This window comes from Chaetodon auriga, chromosome 14, assembly GCF_051107435.1.
Source record: "Chaetodon auriga isolate fChaAug3 chromosome 14, fChaAug3.hap1, whole genome shotgun sequence".
Taxonomy (NCBI): Eukaryota; Metazoa; Chordata; class Actinopteri; order Chaetodontiformes; family Chaetodontidae; genus Chaetodon; species Chaetodon auriga.
In genome coordinates, this window is record NC_135087.1 from 11,989,231 (window position 1) to 12,008,758 (window position 19,528).

The following is a 19,528-nucleotide window of genomic DNA, read 5'->3' on the forward strand; positions in this document are numbered from 1 at the left end:
TGCTCTGCAGCTCCACTGTGAGACACACAGGTTATCAATACAAGCAGCATCAGTTGTGTCAATATCAACAGTCGAACCAAAGGGAACTGCCACCCACGGTGCGCTGCAAAAAGTGTACGTACCAGATGAACTGGTGTATATGGCTTGTATGACAAACTTATTTGGTAGGCTTATGTAAGACAAAATCAGTCACCCAAACAGATATTTACTGTAACTTTCTTTTAATTTGAAACACATTTCTAACAAATGAACAGTATTTCATCTGAATGAAAATTGGATCCTGTCATTTCTTTCAGTGTTTTCATTCCTGTGGGTCAACTGTATAGTTTGAGATTTGGATGTTTGTGTGCTTAAACGAAATCTAAGTGACTGGTGCTTGTATAAGTGTCGGTCCAAATGCGAGTGGCTGTCAATAAGTGCAGCTACACTGTGTCTGAAGGGCTACACTGCGTCTGATTTCTGAGAGGTCACAACAGCAGTTAAATGCACACTTCTTCTTGACAATACTTGTGTGTGTGTGTGTGTGTCAGAATCTGTATGTGCATGTGTGTGTCTACATGAATATGTATATCTGATTGTAGCATGCAGTTCTGGCCCCAAGCCATTCAACCTTTACTCATTCTGAAGAGAATCTCTTCTCTACACTCCAATCTGGCCACCATCCCTGTTACGACTGCATTCACAACACCTTACTGGCACCCAGTGGTGCAACATGGTACTGCGTCCACTTGATGCTTGGCCGACAGTAGGGGAGATGGAGAACTGCTTACAAGTGGCATTTGCCCCTAATTAAAAGCTGCACTTGTTGGAGCACTTGGTCTGCAGAAGGACTAGCATCCACCGTGACGCAAGCTGGGCCGCTGATCCTCCGGTAAGCCTCCTCCACTCTGCAGAGATACACATGAGCAAGTGAGGGAAATAAGCATATAAACACAGCAACTGGCACTTTACATTACAGCGACAGTTTTCAGGGCAACTTTGAGTATTTTGACCTCTCATTGTTTTGGTGAAACTGCATTTAGCAAAAGCAAAATTTAGCAAGAGAAACAACACGGATGGCTCAGAACGCCGCCGTTTCCTGAGACAAATGAAGAATAGTCCTCGTGATAGTGATTGACCAAGTCTCCAGAAGCGCTCACTCTCTCAGCGGCAGACCGTCAACTCACTCCATTTTCTAATTCTGCTGGCCCAACATCTGGCTGTCCCATGTGGAAAGGCCATTATGTGAGGATGGAGGATGAATGAAAGTAGCCATCGACCTGTCTGCGTAGCGACTAACTGGGCCGGCAGTTCCTGCGAGTTTTGACCAGCTTAATGGAGCACAACAGCTCAGCAACTAATCACCTGTTCTTTCTCATCAGCTGCTTCCCCTGTGGGACAGTAATTGATTGTTAAGTGTTTGATGGATCAGACTCAGACTGAGCTGACCTGGCTCAGTGAAACGTGCAGTACAGTTTTTATCCTATTTGTGATTTCATGTCAACTTTTTTTTTTTTCCGTCACAGACTGTAGAACATTTGTGTTTTTTTTTTTCTCCTCTTATTCTGCCATTAGCCACTCTGGGCACCATGCAGGTGTACTGTCATGCTACGCCTCAGTCAGATGAATAGAAGAGTGCATATAAGACAACTATGTTATGAGAATTATATTTATGCCACGATGTACATCTAAGAAAAAAGATGTTCGTCTTATTACTTAGACAGAAAATTACTTAACCATATAAACTGACTGTTTTTGATGAAATTGTTGTTTACAGTGCAAATTCCCTCGTTTCAGGAATAGATAACTCTGGCGGTATGATCAATACAATTTCAGGAATTCCATGAAACTAGTTTATTTGCATCAGAAAAGAACTAAAATAAACTCATCCACTGCCAGTTTTTTCACCTCTTCAGGAAAAATTATCCCAGTATCAATGAGTCAGTCTTCAGAAAATTAAATTCCAGCTATTAACTGTTAAAGACATCAAGTAAAAGTGTTTTCTTCCATCTCAAATCTGAGCATTTATTGCCATTTCTCTGATTACTATGACTGTAAATTGATCTGGGTTTTGTACTGCTGGATAACAGGTAATCTAAAGACATCACCTAGGGTTTCTGGATTGTTGTGGTTATTGGCATGTTGGGCATTTTTCACAATTTTCTCATATATTATAGAGTAATGATAAATAATGTAATTAAAGAAAATGTCAACACATTAATTGCGAATCGAATGAATTAGCCCTTCCCAGTATTTTGGATGCCTGGGTGTAAGCTTGCATCCTACACATATATTATGTACATGTAATCCAAATATCTCACTTGAGTCTGAAAAGCTGGTTGTGGTCCAGCTCTTGCTCCTCTTCAGTCTTTCCTTGACCTCTGTCCCTCAGCCGCCTCTTCCTCTCCTCAGGGTCCAGAGTGAGTAAGACCACCAGGCTGGGCTGGAGCAGGTCACTGGGCCAACGGTAAACCTCTGAACCCTCTGCTGGAAGGTTGCATAGCGGGCCGCTAACTGCTGTGGCGATGGCATAAGCTGCGGTGCTGTGCCAGAACCTGGGGACAGATAATGGATGGTGGATGATGGACAGGTGGGTGGATGGATGATCAGGTAACTGTCCTCGCAGAAGAAGGTGATGCTAAACTTTGCATTGCAGGTCTAGATCCCTGCGGAATCTCTCTGTTGTCCCCTCTATCACAAAACAAGTCACAAAACAGGCAAACTTCACAACACCAGCGACATCTCAGCCGCCTTTACCTGTCAACGATGACAGGTGTCTTCGAGCCCTCCTGGCCTACTTGCTCTGCTGTGATGTAGTTCCCCAGAGCGTAGAAGGCCCTGCGGATGAGAGGCGGCTCCTGATCAAAGCGGGCCCTCAAGGGGGACAGACACTGGGGAGGGGACCGCAGAAGAGTGGCCCCCAGAGTATCCTTCAGTGACTCGGTCAGAGTGGTTTTACCTGCAATGGGAAGAGGAAGGGAAGAAAGAGTTGCCTCACAAAGAAGGAACAGAAAGTCTGGGTGCGTTTTCAGCAAGGAAAACATAGAACTCATCCTGTTTCTTAAATGAAATCAAAGACTGAAGTGACTCTCGCACAGTCGACTGAGCCAAAACTCCCATCCTACCTACATGGTCCAGCTTTCGTGAGGTTTGCAAAGAGTAATAGAAGAGCGAGCTCTTCAATAAACCACTTTCACAGTGATGTAACTTTTCTGAGGTCATGATATGTGATATTCCATTAGGCCAAGCTCGCTGGCAGATAATGGCTTTAGCAGAGAACAACTGGCCATCACTTCAGCGAGGCATCTATACATCAGACTGATCCCATATTTATTAATGAGGTAATGGCATTAACCTGTGGCATCCAGGCCCTCTACGACAATAACAGGGAAGTCTGGCTTCCTTCTGGCCGCCGCTCTGCTGGGCAGCAGCTCCATAACAGACGTCGCCTCTGGGATGATGTCACCGCACTGCAGAACAGACAAAATCAGTTTGCTGCTGTGAGAGGAGGCAGGAGGGAGTCATAGGCTGCGGTGCACATGAACACACACACCACTGTGGGCCCACCTGGCACTGATAGATAAATGGCATAATCATGTGCCTCTTTTGGGCCACTTGGTGCACGCTGCTGTACCTTTCTATACCACATGATGGCGCCATTTCGCCATATCTTGCATATAAAGCAATATACTACTCGTTTTTGTAATTGTAAAACAGGTTTGTGCATCATAATGAGACAGTAAGAACCTTTTTCAGGACTTCATAAGCCTCCTCAAAACTGTAGAAAACATCAGAGTTGACGATGTTGAGCGCAGATGGGTGATAATGTGGCGCTTCTGAGGGCACCACATAGTACTCCTTTGACGTTTCCACCGTTTGGCTGTCTGCATGAGGCCAAAGATGCTGAGTCCACAGCTGGCCGTCCTCACCTCTCAGGTATGAACACACAAGCACCGGATCATGCCTCATTAAATCTCGCAGAAGTCCTTCTGACTGGGACGGACTGTCTGAATTATCTTTTAAAAAGTAGCCCTTGATGAGAGAGCCCCTGACATCGGGCAGAAACGACGACATGGGAGACACATCACACTCCGGAGGCAAGTCTCTGGACAACTTTTCTTTCAGCTCCGCGTAAAACTTGGCTCGTCGGATTCTGTCGCTGCCGCAGATGAGCAGAGAGAAACACCTGTCGCGCTTTTGGATCGTTCTAAACACCCGCGGCACCTCTGCTCCCCGGTGCTTCTCCTCAACGGAGAAGTAGCAGGGTGCCCCATCCTGCTCCACTGAAAACACACGAGAGGACCACTGGGTAAGGAGAGGCATTACGCGCCGTGCCATCTGTTCCCCGACGCGTTTTGATCAGTTTCCAGTCTGCTTCAGCCTTACGGGCCGTTACATAAGCCAGCCGCTGCAGGGAAAACGAAAGCAACTGCGAGCTGTGCAGGCGAAAACGAAACTTACCACTGTCCCATCGGCCGTGCAAGTTGGATCCACCCCCCCACTGCTGATTCCGACGAATGTTTTCATGACTCAAAGTTGTTATGCAGTGTTTTTTGTAGGACAAATACTTTGGTCGTACCGCTGGCATCATGTGGTTGGTGAATCATACTGTGGCATCGAGGAAGCTAGAGCTGATAAACTGGTTGTAGGACTGAAAAAGAATCTAGGGGGGAAAAGAGTCATTATTAGGGAAGCGGGAGTGGAACAAGGGTGGGACGTCTGCAGAAAAAAAACGTCAAAAACAAATTCCTCTGCATGGGTCTGAAAACTGCACTGCTGCGCTGACAGCAATTAATATACTGTTGAGGACGTGCAGAAAACAAGCCGATGATGCACATTAAAACGAGAAACCATCATAAGGATGTCAGCAGGAGCCACTTTACAAACATGTATTTGCTTCTATGCATGTTTTAAAAGTCATTAAAAGACGTGTTGCATAAGCATTGTGCCTATTATATTTAATGGCAGATCAGTAATATCCAGATAATCCCTTATAAATTCCCATAAAGTTCCCAAATCTTCATACTGTCGCATCTGTGTAATGGCTTATCATTTCGCCTGCAGCGTCATATGTGGCCAAGTCATCTGCCAGCCTCTCACACCCACATGGGTTTCGTTTTCGATGTTTGTAAACAGAAACTCAGCTGGTCGGTTGGCGTCTCCCCCCTCCCCCCTTCTATTTAAGATGCATCGGCGTCCACAGTCCGAGCAAAGCAGGTGTGATTCGGTCGATTTGAAGATGCAGATCTCCTCTGTGTTCGCGTCTCCGAAGCTGCTGCTGCAGCTCTGCATCAGCACCCTGCACTGCATTTTGGGGGTCTTTTCAAAGGTTTGTTCCTGGAGACAGGGGACTATCTCACCTGTTTCACCCGCTGACAGCAAACAGGACCAAAGCAAAGCCCAACAAGCGACGACCCCGACAAGCGTCAATTACCATTTTACGCGCAAGTGTAATTACAAATGTGGATTTTGTTTCCACACTGCGAAAACTTCCTTCGTCCTGCCTCTAGACGAAGCCAAGAGGGGGCTCAGACTTCTGCAGGAAGCAGGTAGATGTCTCAGATCAATATATTCTGGTGTTTTGCTGTAGTTTAAGAAGTATTCACATCCTTAACTCCATAAAAAGTACTAATACAGCGCAGTATTCCTACAAGTCCTACATTCAAAACTTTACTAAAGTAAAAGAATGTTAGTATGTTAGTCAACAAAATGTACTTAAAGTAGGTCTGAGTAGTAGATTCTGTCAGTGTTTTATTATATCTGATGTTTTTGGATTAATATGTATGTTGCATTTTGGTTGAGCTAATATTCACTAGTTCATATACTGTTTAAAGTTCTATAAAATGGAAATACTGAAGTAAAGTAAAAATACCTTGAATTTGCACCTAAGTACAGTACTTGAGTAAAAGTACTAACCTCCAGCATGCTGTTAAATTCATCTCTGTGTTCGTTAGGCATGGAAAAGATCAACTTCTCTGGGGGAGAGCCTTTCTTGCACGATAGAGGAGAGTTTCTGGGGAAGTTAGTTCAGTTCTGTAAACAGGACCTCCAGCTCCCAAGCGTCAGCATCGTCAGCAATGGAAGCATGATCAAAGAAAAATGGTTCCAGAAATATGGTAAGACTGCAAATTAATGTCAGGTTTGTAGGACAAATTCATTCTTATTCTTTCATATTTTGAGTGTAAGAAGAGGAAAAACGCCCTCATTTGGCACTCTCTCTCCATCAGGGGACTATCTGGACATCCTGGCCATCTCTTGTGACAGTTTTGATGAAGCAACCAACCAGCTGATTGGCAGAGCTCAGGGACGGAAGAGCCACCTTGACAACCTCTACAAGATTCGGGACTGGTGCCGGCAGTACAAAGTGGCGTTCAAAATCAACTCGGTCATCAACACCTTCAATGTGGACGAAGACATGGCGGACAACATCGTCCAGCTTGACCCTGTCCGCTGGAAGGTAAAGACAGAGAGGAAGAGTGTGTGTGTGTGTGTGTGTGTGTGTGTGTCAGTGAGTGTCTTGAAACACGTGCTCACCTTCTCTGTCTGCGCTTCCTGTGCTCAGGTATTCCAGTGTCTGCTGATTGATGGGGAAAATGCTGGAGAGAAAGCTCTGAGAGAGGCAGAGAGGTTCGTCATCAGTGAGAAACAGTTTCAGGAGTTTCTGGATAGACACAGCAGCGTCTCCTGCCTTGTCCCTGAGTCCAATGAGAAGGTATGATTGTTAACAGTGGCAACAAATAGGACTGTGCTTACATTTTGGTGAAGAATTTACACCTTGGACACCCTGTGCAGCACGGTTAAAGTATGTAACAGACCCACTGACCCACTGTAGGACAGTGTCAGTCATGTTTTGGTGAAGTACCAGCAGGGGGCGATAAGGAGGGCGAACTAGTGTAAAGATCAACAAAGTCATCTTACGGAGGAAGTCTGGATGGATGGATGGGTCATACAAGAGACCGGGGTTCATATCCTGTGTGAAAGCAAAAGTCATTGTTGGCTTTTTTTAAACTTATGCACATAAGTTAACATCATGTAGGCATACTTAAATTATTTAAATAACTGCTATAAAATGAATATCCCTCATGTCATCCATTCCTACATAATATGTCCATTCAACTGCAGCGTCCTGCCCAATCTGAGCACTCTGCCACCTGTCGCTCTGGTTTTATATGGCAGTGTATAAATGGGAAAGGCCCGACTAAAAAGTACCATGGCAGAGACCAATTCATCCTGCAGCTTGTCAATAATAATATTGATTTGTGGGACATTTTCTATCGGGAGTGGAGCAACATCAGCAGTGCTGCATGTTAGCATGTCAACAGCATGACAGTGTTATGAATCAGATGCCAGAACTGAGGCTGGTGGTCTTGGTTTGTCTTCACAGATGAGGAATTCTTACCTGATCCTGGATGAATACGTAAGTACCGGATATTGCTGATATCTGATCTTTTAAATGTGCAGGTTTTCCAGTTATTTGCCTTCTCACCATTCAACACACAGGTGACATGGACGTGTGCAACTGATTTCCTCTTCTTTTTTCCAGATGCGTTTTCTGGACTGTCGAGAGGGACGGAAGGACCCGTCCAAGTCCATCCTTGACGTTGGCGTGAAGGAGGCCATTTGCTTCAGTGGCTTCGACGAGAAGATGTTCCTGAAGAGAGGAGGGAAATATGTGTGGAGCAAAGCCGACATGAAGCTGGAGTGGTGAAAATCTGCAACTCCATTAGTGATAATTTGTCTTTGTTTGTCTGTTACTTTTCTAACTTAATGTACTCCTTATTGTTGTTGGAAAAAAGTATTAAAACATGTTTAACTCAGTTTTTCATAGATCGAAGGATAGAAAGGAAGAAAGAAAGAAAAAAAGAAGCACATTATTGTTTCCTTGCACTGCAGATGCTTGTTTGAGCAAATATATTTTAATAAAAATATTTTTCATTAAAAAAAAAGTTGAGGGCATTTAATTTTACTTTGTTTTTTCCTGCGTGTAACAATCTAAATTCAGATTTCATTTATTTATGTATTTTTTACTATTTCGTTACTGGACAATTTGTTTCCTGAAATTTCATCCCACTGTAGTAATAAATAATATATGATAATAAATGTTATTTATACAGCACTTTTCAATACAAATGCGTAAAAAAAGGTAAAGGTACAAAAAAATGCTAATAATTATAGTTGAATAAAATACCCAACAGTAACATAAGATAAAAACAATAATAGTTATTACAAAGATAAGACATGTTGGAAATAAAACAGCGTGCTAGCATTAATAAAAGCACATGACTTCCTCACAGTAGAATAGAAACTGGCTCGTGTGATTCCAGTAAAATAATCTTAGCAGATGCCATTCATGACTATGACAACTGAAAGGAATTCCCACCATGTCATCCTCACGTTGAGCAGCAGCGACTCTCATGAGCCCATCGCGTGCATTGTTTTCATGCAGCAGGTGCCACGACGCGCCATTATCCTCGCTAAACTGAGGACACAGGACTGTCCTGTTCCTTGTTTGTTTTAGCAACCTGATAAACAGCAGCTGTCGTCTATAAATGGACATTTTTTTATGTTGGTTCAAATCATAAGGGCTGTAGCTGTATTCTGATGGACTGTGAATGCCACTGGAAACTTGTTTTAATTATTAGGACTTTATCGTTTTGTCCCTCACAATGTCTGACAAGTTGATCTGTTGCCTATAAATATATTAGAACATTGACAATAAACCAAAACAACAAATCTTGCTCCAAACATTTTCACGTCAGGCTTTATGTTACATTTAGCAAAGGTTTCACTTCAGCTGAGAGCTTATTTGCATGAAATAGTGAAACTGAAGTGAGCCTCATTTTGCAGGGGACTCCACAGACTCAAGGACCCCTAAATTCACCAAAAAACACCATTTAACTGGGATCTAGCCATCCTTCTCAAGGCAACTCTTTCGTATATGATGTACATTTATTTTAATCTATATCCTTTTTATTGTCTTTTTTGTGTGTGTCTCCTTTTTATTCTTGCTGTCTGTAAGAACTTTATTTCCCAGTGGGATCAATGATATTTTATCTTATTATTTTCTTGATTAAAATTATTATCAAAACAGTTGCCAGTTGCCAATGTTTCAGCTGTGCTTGTATGTATTGTTTTTACACAAGATGACAGATTTTTTTGAAGCTCTGCTTATGTTTTGTGCAAAAATCTAAATCTGTACAGTTGCTTGGAGTAAAAAGTTGAATATTTTCTCTGAGGATTGTAGAGAAGAAGGACGATGTGCCACCAAAGGAAAAGACTCAAACAGAGTACGTCAAATGTGTGCTTTAGTGCAGTACTTCAGTAAATGTACACAGTTTCATTTCACCACTGGAGGGAAGTAAGAAAACACAACTCGACTCTTCCAAAGAAAAGGGCGATTGCGGTGCTCCACCAGCAGGGGGCGCTGTCGTTTGTGACAAGCCGGCGGGCGCTGAGCTCTCCTTAAAGCGGCAGCGCAGCACAGCAGACTGGAAGACTCTCGCGAACAAATGGCGTCTCTCCAGCGCGGAGCAGCTGATTTCCTACCGAGGACGGCAGCAGGGACGGCGGAGAGGTAAACACACCGCCCCCGGATTCCTCCGTAGCGAGACAGCCTCTTGTTCTTCGCGGGATTGGTGAGGCAGGCTGGCGGCTGGACGTTGCGCAGTCGTCCGTAATCCAGGGTAGAGACGCGGTTCCGGTGCACAAACAAACCCCGCTGGGAAGCCAAACAGACAGCAGAGTGTCCGCCGCAGCTCCCCTCGGCTTTGCTTCTTTATCTGCGCCGCTCTCGCCGATGGTTGTTGGTGTTTCAGCAGGGCCTGATCTGAGGCGCTGGAGGCGACAGTAGCAGGTCAAATGTTTCCACCCCGCTGCTGGAGGGACACATAACGAACATGGGCATCACCCCTTCAGAGATCTCCTCCTCCTCCTCTTCCTCCTCCTCCGCCTGACTGGTTGGCCGCCTCTTCGTTAATCCAATTCAGGAGATCATCTTCTCAACCTTTCCTGAGGTTACACCATCAAGACGGCGTTATCTCAGAAAGCCAGGTAAGGTTTCCTGCGTCTTTTTTTGCTTCAATTCGCTGTAACGCAGAAGGAGCTGGAGCAGCGTATGATCTCCAGTCTCACTCAGAAACTGCTGTCGCATTTTATTTTCGCCATTTCCTCGTTTTTACAGCAAGATGTGTTGGTCTCGGCTCACAGTCCGGACTGTCAGTGATGTGTGTGCTGACCCGAGGAGCCTGTTTAGCTCTTATTGTGATGTAAACAGCTGTAGCGAATAGATGACAAAGCACAGGCTGCAGGTAGCTGCTTCAGAATGACATCAGTATGGTTTCCTGTATGTGTGTGTGTGTGTGTGTGTGTGTGTTGCTGACACTTGATCAGACTTGCTCTAATTGTTCACCATGGCCTTGAATCCCATTTGTTTCCCCCATGCAGCAGCTGCAGAGTGTTGCATCTGAACTCGAAGCGCAGCCCGCTCAGAGAGGATGGCTCCACTGAGCTCTGAAAGGTCACTCTGTGCCCTGCTAGTTCCATTTTAAGCAGCAGGTCCCCCTCAGGGTACAGTCAGATTATAGGCATTGCTGTGAAACCAGGCTACCAGACAAACGGAGCATTCCTTGCAGCCGGCGCTGGCGAAGGCTGTGAGGTGTGTCTGTGTGTGATACGTTCATTTCTAATGTGTGTCCTACCTGCACACACTGTTCTCATGTCTCACCCGAGATGCACTGACTGCCAAGACAGCCAGGATACCTTTTAAGACAGCATGTGCATCAAATGTTGGATGACAGTGGCTCACTTCCACATGGTGCGTTTGAGTGCCTGTGTCAGCGCCATGGATTCAACATACAGTGGCGCCTACACGAGGTCCATCCTGTTCTAATCCCTACCTTTTAAGATCCCTCTCATTGTGCGCTATTGATTCTTTCTCGGGTGTCATGCTTCTAGCCATATTGCAGTGTTAATGCACACTCTTTCACACACACACACACACACACGCATAAACACTCCTTTAGGGAGAGTTGTATATTCCACACGGAGTTAAACAGGCGATGTTGTGATGCACTTTTTATGCTGTTATCCTGAGAAAGAGCCCATCGAGCCACTGCAGGTTTGTTCAAAACAAGAGAAAGACGGTGTGTACAAAACAGCTACACATTCCTCAGAGTGAGCGGCAGCAGTCAGCCCGTTCCCAGAGGAGAGCCGAGACGAGTGAGAAGGACTGAGGTCATGAGGCCACACCAGTCACACACATGCACATGAATGCACAGTCCATGGAAACACATACATACACAGACTTGCACCTACGAAGGCAATGAGGGGGCTGTGTTAGCCTCACACAGCTCAGGCCGTCTACCGGTGAAGACTTCATGTTTATCTGAGCCTGTCACGGGTCTGCCTGACCTTGGCTTTGCCGTGCACTGAAAAATATTACTGCTGCACTTTGAAAAGGATCTCTGCTGAATGTGTGATTGAGATGGTGATGATGGGGCGCAAACAGATATTCTGATTGAAGGGAAAGTCTCTCGCTGGGTTTGCTTTACATTGTCTCAGCGATGGGTCGGACCTTGGAGCAGTCTTTAAAACATGGTCTGCAGGCAAGGAGCCTGGCAGATTTGTCTTTCTGTGTCTTGATGGTGGATTTTTCCCTTGATATGTAGGCCGTCGCGTCACACGCTTTGGCTTTCCAGGCCTGAATCAGTCAAATTTCCAGGTCCTCTTAAAAATCCAGGTGAGCTCTACTTAAGATCACACAGCGGCACCTAATGTTAAGGAGATTAGCCGAGCTGAGACGGAGCTGATCTAGAAATGTGACACCCGTTTTGTTTAAATACCCTTCACCAGCCTTTAAAACTCAATTACCCTCAGTTCCTCGTTACTGAACTCTTGTTAGAGGTCTCACTGAGAAGAGGGTGTTGCATGCGAACTGTGGTTAGTTCGCTGCCTTCTCTGGAAACACTTCTCAGTTATACAGAACATTAAGGCAGTGCACCTTTGGTGAATCACTCCTTTATTCTGGTAACGTCCAGAGAAGTGATTTTGCTGTAATGTGACTCCAGGGGATGTACGTAGTCTGCCTTTGCGCATTCAGGTTGCCAAGTATTATGCAACAGCTTAAATACCTTTTCCGTGGGGTGTTGTGAGTGAGTGTTCAGGGTGGTGCCGGTTTCCAGGTGTACTGTCGGTGGGGGTGAGGGGAGGGCCGTGTTCACACCAGACAGTCAACAATGCAATGGCGTGAGTTGTAAACAGCTCCTGAAAATGATGCCTGTTTCTCAGAGAGCTCTCTGTGTGTTATGGCTTGTATCCAGCCCATTAGGATCGCGTCGGAATGAGATGGGGATGGTTATGAGAGCATTAGGGGATGCTCGTGTGTGTGTGTCTGTGCCTTCCAGACGGCAGCTTGGCGTTTTGAACCGTCCTCTCGGGCTCCATTTCCTCAGACAGGTAAAGTGAGACACTGTTACGTAACAGACGCACCACAGATTCTGCTGACCATCTGACTCTCTCCAAGATTTTAGCATTCCAGGAATGTGTCGGTTGCAGCACAAGTAGTGAACTCAAGTCATTTTAGACACAAAGAGGCTTCAGCTGAACATCCTGCAAGCTCGCAGTTACGTGTTCATCAAGCAAAAAGCAATTTCCACTGAAACACGACCTCTGTGTGCATCGTACTGACCCTGCAGTCGCTCTCGAGCTGTGCTGCTTAAGCACCATCCACCCGTACATACATACTCCCAAATGAGGACCACAGCCAGCGTGGTTTTAGAAACAGATGTCACTGCAACTCTGGCGTTTTATTTGGAGGTAGATTGCACTGGCTCCTGCAGAAAATGCCCTCGTTATAAATGATGTAACATCATTATATCCGGTGCAGCTAGTATAATGGAGTTTGAAACCTCTGCAGGTCTGATTTTCAGTGTCTCATTCACACTAGATGGGCTTCTTTCAAAAGGTACTAATTTGGATACAAGTCAGGAAGAAATACGTTGTCAGAGGAGACGGTAGTTTTTTCACCCACTGTGGCCTCAGTAGACTACATTCCAACAACAAATGATGTTTCATGTTCCTTAAAGGGGTACAACTCACACTTCAGCTCGACTGGGAACGAGCCAATCGTTTCCTCTTACTATGTCTGCCTCTACCGCTGATGCTCTCCACCTACACATGAAGCCAGCACAGAACAACACGTTCGGGCCCGTACTCTGCAGTAAGTCATTCTCTGAAAGATTGGAAACCACTGACTGAAGTAGACGTGGGTGAGTCAGGAGGTAGGCCACGATCTGGGAGTGCCAGTGATGAGCCAAAAGCTGGTGCAACCTGGCCTGGCATAAATCACGAGCTGATTCCACGGTGGGAGACAGCAGATGAGCGGCACAGTGTGTTCAGGAGAGAGCTGTTTACTTTATGACTTAGCATGCAGTCATTGTCCTAGAATCCAAACTTATTGTTTGGACTTTGTCTCCCTTTGGAAAGGCCTGACTAATACTTGGAACACATGAATGGTCTGAGCACTGGGGACGCTTCTACTCCCCGGTGAACCTGCAGCCTGCCAAGACTTATTTACTGAAACTAAACAAAAGATTGAAAGTTGTAATCCTTTAGATTTTAGGCCTGCTTGACACCACTGGAGCAGCTCCTGTTCCTGTTTACAGGGCAGCCAAATAAACTCTATTGCCCTAATAAAGAAGTCGGTCAACAATAAGCGCTACTTTGCTTAGATTTGTAGTTGGAACAGCTCTCAGTGATCACTCCATCTTGTTCCATTGGTCCTTTGGAAAATGATCTGGTCTCAAAACTCATTGTTTTGTAGACACATTGTGCTTCTTGTGGCTCCTCCACAATAAAAGCAGTTCCATGATTTGTCAGCTGCAGACCTTTTATTATGAAGCAGCACGCGTAGGAAGCGATCTGTTTGCATTAACTGTAACTTAGCACAGCTCTGCTACGGTGCAAAGAGACTGAACAATGGACAGTCAAGCTGTTATCATTGAAATGCAGTGGTGCTTGATTACATACATCATTTTGAATGGCTCCTGTGTTGGTAGGCAGCCTAAATCCAACAGTCGGGGTTGTAGTTGAAGCAGCAGGTGTTTTGAGAAGGCATGAGGCAGTAAAGTATTTGATGAGTTTGCCTTTATCGCTGCTGGTTGTTTGAGTTTGCAGTGCAGTGTCAGGGCCTCAGAAGGAATTATGAGACTGCAGCTTTGTCAGGTTATCAGAAAATGATAGTTTCATCAGTGGTTCTGATAACAGTTTCCTCCCATGCTTTTTACTGTGCGATGTCGCTGCAGTATAACCCATTACATCCCAGGTGAGCGCCTCATTTGTGGCAGCTCTGCCTGCACTGTGACCAGCTGGCGGTCTACTATAACATGTCTGTGAACGGGCTGCAGAGGTTTTAATATAAGTCCAAGCAACAAGCAAATTAAATGCAGCATAATTTCAACAGTGAAAAAGATGAATAGATGAATGCAAGCGCCGCTCACAGCACTCCCTTTAAATGTGTCGCCATGGTGTTGTAATTTCTCTTCTTCTCACTCTTTTGCTCTGCTAAGTCTCATGGAGACATCTGCCTGTGGAGTGCTTCCTTTTCGTGGGTTTGCATCCTTTGTGTATCTGCACCAAACCCAACAACAGGATGTCGGCGCATTTCCTAATGTAGTTTTTGGCTTCCTCCTCCTCCTCCTCGTTCTCCTGCAGTGGGACTCAGAGACTGGTTTCGCTTTACAAGGCAGCAGCTCACCAGCAGCAGGGATGAGGGCCGGGGGGCAGAGTGAGCCAGTGTGCTGCTGTGGTGAGGTGTGTAAGATGTGAGGAAGCCATCTGGGGTATGATATGTTGGGAGTGTCTCGACCGTCCAGGCGTTGAAGGAACAAGGAGGCAGAAGTGGGAGCACGAGATCCCGGGATGACTCGAAACTTTCAAATTCTTGAGTCTATCCCCTTTTGTTTGGTCTGCATTGCACTAACTCAGCGATTACTCAAATGGCTTGTGAATTGTTTCACTCACTGCTGGTGAGAGCATCACCGCACCCTGCAGATTAGGCTCTGAGTGCCTCTCTGTTGGAGTGGCCCTCTCCTCCTGCGACCGTGAAAACTCTATTGTCCAGTGGAGTAACAGCGGTCCTCTCCGGGCAGCGGTCACGCTCGTTAGTTTAGCGCTGGCAGTGTAGTGCTCTCATTAAAGTCGTTTCAGTGGAAGGATAAAACGGCTGATATGATAGAAGTGTCTCCATCAGCGCTATGCAGTCGCCTTTAAAGTGAGGTGAATTGGCACAAATAGTTTTTTATTCCTTTCCTTGTTATGTGTGAGCTTTATTGCGGACGACCTGCTCGGTTCTCTCTGTCCCCAGGGGTGTGTGAGCGTGATAATGCTGATGTAATCTCAAAGGATCTGTGAGAGTCTGTACATTAAAAGTGAAGATATGGCCTCACACGCTGAATGTTTAACCCCCTCATGGCCTGTTACGGAAGTCAGCTCCGTCCTGTGAGTTTTAACCTACAACACAGTGTAAACCAGAATGGCATCACCTGCACGTTTTGATAGGTTACTACAAAAACCAGAAGGCAGTCCAAATATGAGAACCCTAAACCTAACCCTAACCCTACCACGAGGTCATCAAACACAAACATCACGTGTGGGGCCTCACCTGCGTAATGTATTAGCAACAGCTAATCAGAGGCGACCACATGACCCAGATCATAACAGGTGAAAGAAATGGAGAATAATGAAGCAGTGAAACACGAGATGAGGTGATGCAGAAGAATATACATGCACACAACATGCAAAATATACAGACTGTATATGATACCATGAAAAGCATTTTATGTTTAGCCTTTTTTAAGATTTAGCCACTGCAATTAGGGCTTTTTTATTTCCATGTTTGAAACATTTTTTTATATGTTTGGAGCTCCTGGATTGACTTCTGGCTTTTGCAGGTCTCTTTTTTTCCAGTTTTCCACGAGCAGCAGAGACAATGTTTTATCTATATTGTATTACGTAGGTTAACAGGTTACATACATACATTAGTCATGACCATCAGCATAGCCAGTGATGGAAATGCAGATTACATGAGTTCAAATTCACCTAATACCTCATTTATCCTCTTTTTAATGGCTGTGATAAGAGGTTTTCTGTGGGCAGCCATATATTCTGCTTGACTTTAATCAAATATTCTCAACTGTCAACAGTGTCTCTCTGTAGCTGTTTGGCTTGCAGCCACACGGCGTCTTTTTTTTTTTTTTTGAAACGCTGCCAGAAATGTGCTAAAGTGTCCACCAGTTACGTCACTTTCAGCCAGCCTGCGAATACAGCCCTCATTGTTTGCTTTTCGACTGCTGCCCTCGGTGGGTGTGACCTTGTTTGTTTGCCGTGTTGATGGAGATTGAGATCTCTTTTGGGAGAGAAGATCTGGCCCTTTAGTCAATCTATTCATCCATTATTAATAAACAACCAACTGGGCTTCACTGCAGTATTTTTCTCACATTTGGTTTGGATGGAAATTCACAAGGAATTCTAGTGAGGCTCACTTCAAAGATGAAACCAAAAGTTTAAGAAAAAAAACTGGCACCAAAAAGAAAAAAATAATCGAAATGGAGCCAACGGCATTAACCAACAAAACTGAGTGAGTTTGGAAATAGTGCTTTCTGCCAGTTTATATTTGTGGGATTCTTTTTTGGACATGAACACAAAGGGAATTCTGGATGGGTGGATAGAAATGTCTTTAATGACAAACTGAAAATAACTTCCCATGATAGCACAAAGAAGAGATCGGTTGAGTCCAAACATGTTTGTAGCCAGCTGAGCTGAGCGGTGTGAGGCCGTTAGGAAGTGGGTTTTTTTTTTTTTTTGCCTCTATGTGTGCAGTACAGGTAACGTTCGAGAGCATCAGAACATCCGCAAGAAATGACCCGAGAGCTTCGTCTGACACGTAAACACAACGAGTGAAGCTGCGGAGGACCGAGGAAGAGCAGCTTGCCAGCAAAGTCGACCCTTTGCTCGGGCACTCTGTCAGTCTGTCAGTCGAAACCGGCTCGATGTGGCACGCCTGTCGTCTTCACTCAGCTGTTGATGCACTAATTTGAGCCTCAACGGCTTTTTGGAGGGCACAGCAAGCCTATTGTGGCTGCTTGGGGCCTTGATTTAAGCACTTCTGCAGTTTCTGTGATGCACATGTCTCAGAAAAGGCCGTTCTTCTGGCCTCTTGTTGTTTACGTTCGTCATTATTCTTTGTGCCGTTGAGAACTGTATGCTGTCGCTCTCGTTCAGTAAAGTCTGGCTGCGTCAGCCCGGACAATAAGACGTTGTGCTGCTTCTTGTTTCAGTTGCTGGACTGAATGTTTTGCTCTGTGCATGCTGCTCAGCAACGTGTCATCGAGTCTGATGGGGCTTTCTTTCATGTGAAGTCAGGACAGCAGGGTGTGTCTGATGTGAGCTGTGTGGAACAAAACTCATACAAGTGAAGGGGAACAAAGCGAATCTTACCTCCGACTGGAAGACGACTTAAAAGTCAACGAGTGTCGGCCAACTCGGGGAGTCCTGTTAGGCAAGCATTGACTTTTTCTGCAGTGTAGACTCTTAAAAACGTCAGGGAACCAACACAGAATAACTGTTTACTTCAGAGGCTTAAATTGGTGAGGAACAGTCCTTTTTTTATTACAATTTCACATGATTTCTTGTTTCTTCCATACTTTCTGTTTTATCCCATTTCAGTCTTCCTTCCTTCCGTCCTTCCTTCCTCTTTCTTTTTTTGTCCCAACTCACTGGCCTGTTTTGTTCCGCTTTATTTCTGCCTTTTGTCTCAGGGTGGCCGTATGGTTTCTCTGGCTGGGTGGCGTTAGTGCTGTCAGACTGTTATCTCTGCTGACAGACAGACATTTCTGGTGCATGTGGTCTAGCATCGCTGTGTTCTCAGAGCTCAGTTTCCTCTACCTGCTGGCACTGTTGCAAACATAATTACCATGAAGCCTTCGCAACCTCTGAATTGCAGATTTTTGGTCATTTCTGGCTTTCCAGAGGGAAGCTGCTGCAGCACTAGAAAGCAGCATCATGCATTCACCACACTGTGCACATTAAGTAATCATGTTTATTCCTCTTTCACTTGCTGGCGGAGAGTAGTGGGAATGGTCGTGGAGTGAAGGATGAGAGCAGGTTTTCTAGATCAGAAGAAACAAATTTAGCTTTGCTGAGACAAAAAAAGATTACTTAGCCCTTCTTCAGCTTGTCCAGACCCATCTCAGTCCTTGCAGTAGCTGTGCACTCTGCTTAGAGAGAGGATATTTAGCTTGCTTTGCAGCAGAAAAATGGCAAGAGACCAAGCAGACATGACACTACAGCTTTTTTTTGCCCTACATGCCAAGGCATGACCACTGTCTGGCCCCAACTGTAAAATGGACTTTGACTTGCTTGTTACCACCGCGCACACACACACTCACGATGCCAGAATACATCTGGGTGATTGTGTAACTCCTCAGGGCATGGAAAAAGTAGGCCTATCACCACTCTTAGCTGCCCTCTTAGCACTCCCTCTCCATGTCAAGGACAGACGGAGGCTGTCCCCTGCCGCTGTTCCTCCACAAAGGCACGTCACCTTTCACATTCAGCGATTGAGCCATCCAAAAATAAAGTCCCTGTGCGTGTGCTTTAGGTTATGAATGTGGGTTAGTTTATATTTGATCAGGGGAGTAATGCACTCGGGCATCCTGAGTGTGTGGGTGATGGCTGGACAGTGTTGCTCAACCTATGGCCACCATGCATTCATGACCTACATTCTGCCTGTCATAAAAGCGCTCTAAATAGACGCTGGCACGATTTACAAATGTTATTATTTCATCAGGTGATGTTAGCAGTGACATGTCCCACATTGATTTTATTTATTAGTGCACAGATGTTATAATTCAGTGGGAGGAACGGTGTGTAAATCTGAGGGCTGTAAATGTACTGACGTTATTTAGTGTGGCTTTGAATGGGCTGCTTGCTTTTGCATTTGCCCCACTGTTTGAGAGGAATCATTTATTACCGCATGAATAATGCAGAAGATGTCGATTACTATCCAGGGGAGGGCAGAATTTGCGTATCAAACGCTGCTGTGTGTTTGACCATAGGCGATGGGCTGCCGTGTTAGGGGTGCATGACCTATCGTTTCAGCGTCCACAACGCAGGACATGCGATGTCAAGTGAGGCAAATTAACTCAGGCACGTCATGCTACACCCTTTTGGATGCATGATGCTCAAGGAAAACTTGCACCAATCTCATCTTCAGGACTACAAGAGAAGTCTGTATAAGCATAATTTACCCCGAACAGCGAACTGTTGGTGTGTCTCAGAGTGTTTTTCGGTTGTACTCCAGCTTTACCCTCTGTATCAGATCATGTTGTAAAGTCGGTGTCACTGTAGCCAGCTCACGGTAAAGCATAAGCCTTGTCTGGAGTCTGTCAGGAGGAGGAATAATCCGGTGCATGTTTGTTTTTCCCGGTCGGAGTTTCTCCAGGAGTTGCCGTTCTTGGCGGAGCTGTTTCGTGGGGATCCGCGGTAAAACCCC

General features: G+C 45.3%; 3 protein-coding genes across 3 annotated transcripts in view; 2 read left to right on the forward strand and 1 right to left on the reverse strand.

Annotated features, from left to right (window-relative positions):
• Positions 1-207: 207 nt before the first annotated feature.
• Positions 208-4,407, reverse strand: cmpk2 (cytidine monophosphate (UMP-CMP) kinase 2, mitochondrial). The gene is made up of 5 exons (XM_076749587.1): positions 3,727-4,407; positions 3,335-3,449; positions 2,737-2,938; positions 2,301-2,534; positions 208-887 (listed from the first exon to the last, which is right to left on the reverse strand). The coding sequence occupies exons 1-5, from the start codon at positions 4,315-4,317 to the stop codon at positions 767-769; spliced, it is 1,263 nt and encodes a 420-aa protein (XP_076605702.1). The 5' UTR covers positions 4,318-4,407; the 3' UTR covers positions 208-766.
• Positions 4,408-5,178: 771 nt separating this feature from the next.
• Positions 5,179-9,072, forward strand: rsad2 (radical S-adenosyl methionine domain containing 2). Its single transcript, XM_076749589.1, has 6 exons — positions 5,179-5,528; positions 5,934-6,095; positions 6,207-6,436; positions 6,542-6,691; positions 7,364-7,396; positions 7,523-9,072. The coding sequence occupies exons 1-6, from the start codon at positions 5,219-5,221 to the stop codon at positions 7,685-7,687; spliced, it is 1,050 nt and encodes a 349-aa protein (XP_076605704.1). The 5' UTR covers positions 5,179-5,218; the 3' UTR covers positions 7,688-9,072.
• Positions 9,073-9,464: 392 nt separating this feature from the next.
• rnf144aa (ring finger protein 144aa) overlaps positions 9,465-19,528 on the forward strand; it is a 29,895-nt gene continuing 19,831 nt past the window's right edge. Inside the window, exon 1 of the mRNA XM_076749588.1 lies at positions 9,465-10,029. The gene's annotated coding sequence lies outside the window, so the exon portion shown is untranslated. The remainder of the gene's footprint in view (positions 10,030-19,528) is intronic.

Bases quoted from the DNA above. Each gene is read 5' to 3' on its own strand.
- cmpk2 (XM_076749587.1), bottom strand. From the start codon at position 4,317: ATGGCACGGCGCGTAATGCCTCTCCTTACCCAGTGGTCCTCTCGTGTG. The intron at 3,450-3,726 runs GTTCTTACTGTC...TCTGTTCTGCAG, and splicing joins CTTATGAAGTCCTGAAAAAG to TGCGGTGACATCATCCCAGA. The intron at 888-2,300 runs GTGAGATATTTG...GTATCTCTGCAG, and splicing joins AACCAGCTTTTCAGACTCAA to AGTGGAGGAGGCTTACCGGA.
- rsad2 (XM_076749589.1), top strand. From the start codon at position 5,219: ATGCAGATCTCCTCTGTGTTCGCGTCTCCGAAGCTGCTGCTGCAGCTC. The intron at 6,096-6,206 runs GTAAGACTGCAA...TCTCTCCATCAG, and splicing joins AAAATGGTTCCAGAAATATG to GGGACTATCTGGACATCCTG. The intron at 6,692-7,363 runs GTATGATTGTTA...TTGTCTTCACAG, and splicing joins TCCCTGAGTCCAATGAGAAG to ATGAGGAATTCTTACCTGAT.